This window comes from Sitodiplosis mosellana, unplaced genomic scaffold (genome assembly GCF_009176505.1).
Source record: "Sitodiplosis mosellana isolate CC-2019 unplaced genomic scaffold, AAFC_SMos_1.0 Smas_scaffold_6197, whole genome shotgun sequence".
NCBI classification, from domain to species: Eukaryota; Metazoa; Arthropoda; class Insecta; order Diptera; family Cecidomyiidae; genus Sitodiplosis; species Sitodiplosis mosellana.
Window position 1 is genome coordinate 5,246,548 of NW_022601438.1, and position 8,157 is coordinate 5,254,704.

The 8,157-nt window shown below is 36.3% G+C and overlaps 1 protein-coding gene across 7 annotated transcripts in view; it reads right to left on the reverse strand.

Moving 5' to 3' along the window:
* Positions 1–463: 463 nt before the first annotated feature.
* The window catches only part of LOC129577192 (uncharacterized), a 172,805-nt gene continuing 165,111 nt past the window's right edge, over positions 464–8,157 (reverse strand). For all 7 annotated transcript variants that reach the window (XM_055463805.1, XM_055463807.1, XM_055463806.1 and 4 more), the window contains 8 exons: positions 4,942–5,346; positions 4,584–4,783; positions 4,206–4,393; positions 3,713–4,070; positions 2,817–3,558; positions 2,447–2,706; positions 1,931–2,363; positions 464–1,845 (listed from right to left, as the gene is read on the reverse strand). In XM_055463805.1, coding sequence (XP_055319780.1) covers positions 2,033–2,363; positions 2,447–2,706; positions 2,817–3,558; positions 3,713–4,070; positions 4,206–4,393; positions 4,584–4,783; positions 4,942–4,995 — 2,133 coding nt within the window. In that variant the 5' untranslated portion in view covers positions 4,996–5,346 and the 3' untranslated portion in view covers positions 464–1,845; positions 1,931–2,032. The remainder of the gene's footprint in view (positions 1,846–1,930; positions 2,364–2,446; positions 2,707–2,816; positions 3,559–3,712; positions 4,071–4,205; positions 4,394–4,583; positions 4,784–4,941; positions 5,347–8,157) is intronic.

Genomic DNA, 8,157 nt, shown 5'->3' on the forward strand with positions numbered 1-8,157 from the left:
AGACAGTTCTTGAAGCGTTTGACACGGGTCTTCATCGAGTAATGCCTCCAATTCTTCATCTCCAAACTTTTTTGGCTGGCCTGGGCGTTCCTTGTCGCCCGTGTCAAAATAACCACTTTTAAACCGACGAAACCAGTATTCACAAGTGGAAATTGAAGGAGCATAGTGCCCATAAGCCTCACAAAGCAAACGATGTCCGTCAGCTGCGTTTTTCTTCAAATGGAAGCAGAAAAGCAAAGCTTCCCGCAAATTGGTCTTCGTAGGCACAAAAGTTGACATGTTCACAGAGCAAAAAAAACTTTTTGTTTACACTTCGGCGAAATGACGCATACTGGAAATTGCTAAATGATGACAGTTTACCATGAATATAGTCAAACAATGGCCCGATTTGATTTGAGACTCTTAGCGCCATCTCTTTTTAATCTTTTAAAATTAATTCCAAGTCCCAATAATAGGAAGGAAATGGTTTCTTTCATAGGTATTTATATATTTCTTTTTTGGTATTCAACATTCAATACATTAATTTTTAACTCACACACCGATTTCTTTCCGGATTGGAAATACACAGGTAAATCTGACCTTGAAACTGGTAAAAAAATTAAATTTCTTATATTGTTTGTTTGTTTTATTTTGTTGTTCACGAAACTTATTTGAATATAACTATCGACTGTAAATTTATAACCGCCATCCAATTTATTTTAGCACAATCACTCGAAATCGTTTTGAGAACAAATATATTCGAAATAGCGACCAAGATAAAAATGCATCAACAAATGGGTGTAGTGAACACGCACGAGCAGACGGTTTTAAGGTGTGATTGATGAAATTTAATCTTGACTTTGTTCGATAATATTGGAACAAAATGTTCAGATTTGAGCTCATATGTGCCCTGTGGCTAGCACAGGTAACAGTTCATGGGTTCTTCTTTCAATTTTTATTGATTTTTTTTTCTCTGTTTCTTCTCTAAATTCTGTAACGGCTTGGTGGTTATAATTTACACGCTGTACGGATCACTGCAAACAAAATCTAAGTATTTCAATTTCTACTTAAAAACACATTTAGAGGCGACAAAAATAAACATAATATGTAAATGTGTCAATTAAAAAATAACGTAAAACGGTACATCACAATTTAAGACTTTTCTCTTGTTTTGCTTTACAACTAAAAAAAAATAATCAATCGAATCGCCTAAGAGCTCAAGTGAATTGTTTTTCTTTCGAAAGAAAAAAGTTTTTTTTCCTTCAATTTTCAGTTAGAATGGAAATAGTCGTCGAATAGTTTTGATCTGTCATACAAGCAATTGGTCATACGACCCAAGTGTTGGTTTCTGTTTTTTTTTTTCATGCAAATTTGTATGGTTTTCAAAGTATTTGACTATCGTACCAAGGTGATCAAAATCAATTTGTCATTACTAATTGCTACTACTTTTTCCTTCTTTACCTCTCTTTTTACTACGAGAGAAAAAAACAACTATGCTCTCGGAACAATGAATATTGGCTTCAAATCAGTGAGAACATTCCCTGTTTCTGTTGTGTGTTTAATTTGTTTTTCTATTATATTTCCAGTCCGTAGGTGACTTTATGTTTTATGATTTTCGTTAATGCCTCGTTTAGTTTGACGATGAACAGCTATAGAGTATTTAGATGTTTGGAGTAAAGTAGAATTGAAAAGTGTAATGAAAAAGTGTCGCTTTTCTCTTTTTGTGCAATGTACGAATCCAAAGAGTCTTTGGCAAAGACTGATGATTCCTTGCGTCAATCAGATATGAAACAGTGTTGATTTAAGTTTGATGAGCTTGACAAACTGTGGAAAGTATGGATTTTTGTTGCAAATTCGATGGCAATTCTGAAAGAGGTAAATGTAAAAAATTAACTAAAGGTTAATTCGTTGATTTTTTCAATTTAAAACCATTGTATTCCAAATGTTTTACCTGCTTCAACCAATTCAAAATGCGAAGCTAATAAACTTTTGCTCTATTTGACGATTATGCGATAACAAAATGTGTTGGATGCGTCAAGTATGAGTTTTGGATTTAAAGATACAGCGTCCCTTGTTGTCGATGATCAAAATGGTGCACGTATAATTTCTTTTTTGATTTTTCCTTTTGTGGCCGCAGTTCCCACATTAAATTCGATAGGCTTCGTGGGCGCGACAGTCGACGCGTCTTTTTCTCCGGCAATTTTCCGGATTCACCGGATGTGCGGCCACCGCTGCGTGACGAATCAAGTGTTCCCTCACGAGCACACTGTGTACTGGCACTTTTACTTAATTTGTGATTGATAATTTTGTCATGGCCATTGGGTACCGTTGATATTGGCGTAGTTGAATCGGGTGTCAATTGCAAACTACTTAGACTTTTATATCTGCGAAATGACCGGGAAAATGATCATGAGTTGAGTTACAATTGAATATTTAGAAGAAAAAAACGTGTCGTTCATCCACTCACCTAATATGAAATAGAGGGCTTTGAGGTTCTAAACCATCTTTGTTATTGATCACGACACCATTTCCATTTCCATTTCCATTACCATTTACGTTGCCATTCAAATTGCCATTGCCGGGTGAAATGTTACCGTTTGGTGATTTTGGATGCAGATTGCATGCATTCTTCACATAGAGTTTTGGTAACGTTGGCCGATGACGTTTCTCGGGTAATTTTTTCGATGGAATTGTTTCGATGGGCGGTGGAATCGGTTTGCCATCGTCCTATTTAGAATAGAAGCAGCCGAATTTTAACGATTGATTAGAGGTTTAAACCGTCACATTTTTTTTTATTATTGTGAAATGAAATCAATTACACTAATTCGACAAATTACCTGAATTTGATTGGGTGGCACAATTTGACTGTAGTGATGATGCTGATGATAATTGTTGTTCGAATGCTTGATCGATTCGAGGCTGTTGTTATTATTGCTGCTACTTTTGATGAGACTGTAGTTACCGCTGTCCGGTTGTGATTTTGATTGATTATCGACACTTTTCATGGTCGCGTGGATCACTTGGTTCGGTGTGGTTTGAACGATGTGAATGGGTTCGTTCATTGAATCGAAGCGATTCAAATTTTTCGGCAGTGGAGCAAAACCGCGTACATAATCATAAATTTGATCGATATCATCATAGTCGTCGGCCAATGGCGTTAGGTCGGTTTGATACATGTATTTCGCTGAATCACAGCTCATACTTTTCCTGAGCACATAGCCGCTGTCCAGAGTACCACCGCCACCGCCAATCAATGCTGGTATTTTACGACTAATATTCTTCGATTCTTTTTTCTCTTTGTCCGACAGCTTCAAGTCAACGATTTGCAAACGATCACGGGCATCGGTCAACAAGCGTTGAGCCTTCTCCAGAAATCGTCCGTATTCGATAAAATTCTCCAATTGATCCATGTTTTTAGCGCGTTGCAATTTAATTTTAGCATTCAATGGTACAGCCACCAGATCGGTATCCTTTTGCAATGGCAGTGCGAATACACGATCCACTTCAACACACCCGAGCAAGCGTAATTCTGGCACAAATGGTTGTTTCAATCCCTTTGGAGCATTACCATGAACTAACCTGAATTGTTTGGTCAAATGCAAATCAGTCGGTTTTTAGGATAACTTTCTTTTTCAATTAATAATTTCGATTAAATTCAAACACAATATTTTTTTTTTATCCAAGTCTTAAAATCCAAAGTGCTGTTCACACGATACATGCATATTATACGAACCTGACTACAATTGGCATTCGTTTTTTGAGTAAATTTTTCACCGTGTGCACACCACTTATGCTGTCCTCTTTAGCAAATGGCGAAAATTTTGCTTTGGCTTCTAGTGGCAAACTAATGACTTCATCCTTTTGCGTTTTACATTTCAAATATTTGCCGTTGTCGTACATCGTTGTCAGTATTTCGCCGGCATGGATCGTTTTGCTTAAATGATTACATCGAAACGTTTCGCGTACTAGCACACGAAGATTTGGTTTACGAGAGAGATCTAAGACAGATTCGATGCAACGTGTTGATCGTCCATCTTCACTGAGTAGTTCAAAGAAGCCAGGATATGTTTCTGGTATCAGAACTTTGGGCCCTAATGGAAGAAATATGCGAGCGAAACGATTTCGATTAGATTTAGCATGATTTTTTTGTTTTGCTTACTTTATTTTTATCTAATTTAATGAAATTCATATTCTGATTATGGTTCGAAATCAATATGAACACTCACCGACACTGGTTGGTTTCCGTCCTTCTTTAATTTTGATCGGCTGCGCTAAAATTTGGTACTTTTTCCCAGCATTCAGAAACAGGGCCGTGCTTTGCAACGATGGATTCGACAGTGTTGGCACACCCAAATTTTGATGTTGGCCTTTGACTATTTTGGCAATGGCTGGTAATTCAGTTTTTGAGAAGTCTCTGCAATTGATCAATAAATATGGACCATTTGTTAATACTTTTTACCGAAAAAAAAAGAAATGATTTGAAGCACGTTTTGATACGAAACGAAAATGTATTGGAAAACAATTGTCCGAATAAGAATTGGCACACAATACGAATGGGATATTGAAGAGAGTAAAGCAATTACAATTCGAATGCGATTGCATACCTGAGATAAACCGGTGGAATGTCGCCAAATCTGGACGCAGCCAAAATAATTTGACCATCGGTAGCGGCCATGTTCCCTCGAAAACCAATTATCTTACTAATCGAAGTATACAGTTTGCTTCGACGTGAGGCCGTCGATGTATTGGCTGCTGACGATAGTGCCGATGATGATAGCGAAGATGGAGGCGGTGGTGGTGTTGGCTATTTCAAGGGAAATACGATAAAAACTATCATGTAAGTTCCATTTTTCTTTGCAAATTGAATTGCATCTGTTGGTGCTTTGAATGGTTCGCCATTTTTTCTTCGAATCATAATAATGATAATCAATTCGGCATCAATATGAAACATAGAATACTTACACAGAAACAGGTTGTTCTCTCGTTGTCGTTTGCATCGACGATTTTTGAAAACATTCACAATCCAAAGCTCGTAATTTATCTCAGTTGCAAAATTCTATCTATTCTCCCTTTTTTCTCTTCGGTTTTTTTTTGGTATAATCTTTGAAGAAAATCGAATTGGAAACTGTCTGCTCAGTTTCAGTCGTCGTACGGTGTTTGCAGCAGAAATTGCGGAAGTGTTACTAATTTAAATTAAGAATGCAAAATAGCACGACGAATGAAGTAAAACGAATCGTATGTTGATGTAGTGCCAATCAAAAGAGTAAAATGTTCATTTTAATAATTGACTGTCAAGACTCCTCTGCGTTCTGTTTTCTTCTTGTCTTGCCGTGTACACACAATTGATTGCCGTTTTATGGGTCCTTTCTGGAGAATAAAATGAAACAAAACCAAATGCATTAGAATTTATATGACAATAAATTAAATGTAGAAATCGAGAGGAGAGAGAGAGAGAGAGAGAAAAAAATGGTCGAGATACGTGTTTTTCATTCTCAGCGGAAAAATTACAATTTTTGTTTTCTTTTCACAACAATTTGAATAAATCCGTGTGCTGTTTTTTCCCCTTTTTTAATTCTATTTGGCAATCGTATCGCGGATTGAGTGTGTTCAACAAGACCCATTCATGTGCAATGGGTATGGCAAATTGTCAATATTTTAAAGTGCGTAGGCGACACAAAACACAATACGAATTCATTACTCTTGAGTATAAATTTCACAACGTAAAATACGATTGCTTCTGTTATTTTCGTTGTTTCGCCTGCATGAGTGTTGTCATTTCAACGATTCATTTTATAAGCACGGTGCTTTTTTTCTTTTCGTCTGTGATTCCGTTTTCCGTGACTCAAACACTAAGCTGTGTGTCGCGCGCTGTGTGGATGACTCATTACTGTTGCAATTCAATTCATTCAACAAGTCTAACGGACAGCAATTAATTCATCCACGTTTAGGCTATGACTGAAAGAAATAGTATTCAAATCAACGGCTCGATTCATATCTAGCGGTTTTACGGTTACACTTTAAATTTGCCAATTGTACCGTAAGGTGCAGCAAAGGTGTTCCGTCAAACTAAACTTCCGTGTATTATTTTTACAGGTGGGCGAATTCGCGAGTATATACTCTCATGCTCACTCATTTCGAAAAAGAGTATGTCTCGACATACTCTCATACTCATAGATACTCTTTGAGTATGAGAGTATATACTCTCTGATTTTGAGTATGTCTCGACCTACTCATTTTTTACCCAAAGAGTAACTCTACACCTACTTGTTTTCCTGCTCTTTTTCATACTCTTTTTCATACTCTTTTTCCTACTCATTTGAGTATGTCTCCTCAGAAAAAGTTATATATCCTTTATATATTTTTCTGAGGGAGGGAAAACGAGTGAGTAAGTGTAGAGTTTCTTTCGCAAAAAAATGAGTAAGTCGAGACATACTCAAAATCAAAGAGTATATACTCTGAGTATTTACTCTCATACTCAAAGAGTATCTATGAGTATGAGAGTATGTCGAGACATACTCATTTTCCGTTTGTATGGGAGTAGGAGTAGGAGTATGAATTATACTCTCTTACTCCGCCCACCTGCATACAACACAGTATTAAGCTTTGATTTGAGCCAAAATGTTAGCTTTGACAATTGCCGCTTATGCGTGGCCGTCAAAGAAAGTCTTCGAATTCATTTCACGATTGCAAAATAAATTTTCAATGGAAAACCGAAAATAAGTCATTTCAAAAGCTTGCGGATTTTACTGATATACGAAATGTGTGCACACATTTCAAATCAAAAAGAATCGCACTTAAAGAATTTAATCGTAAGAAATCGTACTGTTGCTAGTTTAATTTCGTTTGAAAAAATTTCTGTCTTGCCTTCGCCTATTTGAACATTCTTTAATCATATTTCATGAATACGTAAAAAAAGATTGTGTTCAATGCTCTTTGATTGTATGTTCATATTGATTTCACGATTTTATCTATGATTAATTTTGAACATGACACGCCCCGTGGTCAAATTCTTTCCTACCATATGAGCATATTAAATATTGAAATTAAACTGTATAAATTCTTCTTCGAATGAAACCGAAAAGAAGAAGAAGAACCGAAAAAAATTCAAAATAAATTGTTCATGCTGTCGAATGATTGCGGCTCGATTCAATTGACTCTTGGTAGCGAATGAAATGGATTTCCACGCGACATGCTTGCTCAAAACGTTTAGTGGAAAGAACAATTATTTTCATTTGGGCTAACAAATACGCCTAACATCCGAAAGAAGAGGGAAAAAACAAGCATCGCTTTTGTTTAGTGTACTAGCTCGGGTCGATGGCTGAAACCGAACAGAAAAAAAAAATTGAATCAACCAAAGTGGCCGGCGAAAACTTTAATTACACATGTTTTTGGGTTTTGTTTTTCAACGCGTTTACTATAAATGCTTTAGCAACACGGCGCGGTTTTTCCGAATTTTACTCCAACATACCAAACTAATTAAGACCACGTGCGATTCGTGTGTTGTGTGTGTTTTTTTTTTCATTCTCATTTCAATGTTCGTTGCCATGTTCTTTGCCGTGAAAAGATCTGACAAAGCATTTAATTTCACTGCTGAACTCTAGCGCATATCAAAGCAGATTGAAGAGCAGCAAATCATGATGGGAGATGAACACAAGAATGAAAGGAAAAAAAACCCACACACACACCGCAAGATGATCGACCGTGATTGAGTAACAAACGGAACCAAACGAAGCAAAAAAAAAATGAATACAATCATAAAATTGATGCGGTATTACATACGTCACACAAGTAAACACAATGATTCTAGCAATGTTGAGATTTGACACTTGACTTTGTTTTAGTACCATTTGCTCTAGAAAAAGTTCAAAAGTTCTATAATAAATACATGAAGCTTTGATTTTTGATTTAGTACATTTTGAAATCTCTTTTCTAGTACAAATGGTACTTAAATGGATTTTAGTGCCAAATTTCATATTGCGGTTCTAAAAGTTAGAACCATCGTGTTTACTGTGGTATACGTGTAATGCGAAGAAAATTAAAAGAGGAAACTAAACTTAACAATATCATTTAAAAAATTGTGTCTATTATTTTGGCAGCGCGCATGACGATGGTTTTCATTCTTTCATTGTTTCACACACACACACACACACACACACACACACACACACACACACACAC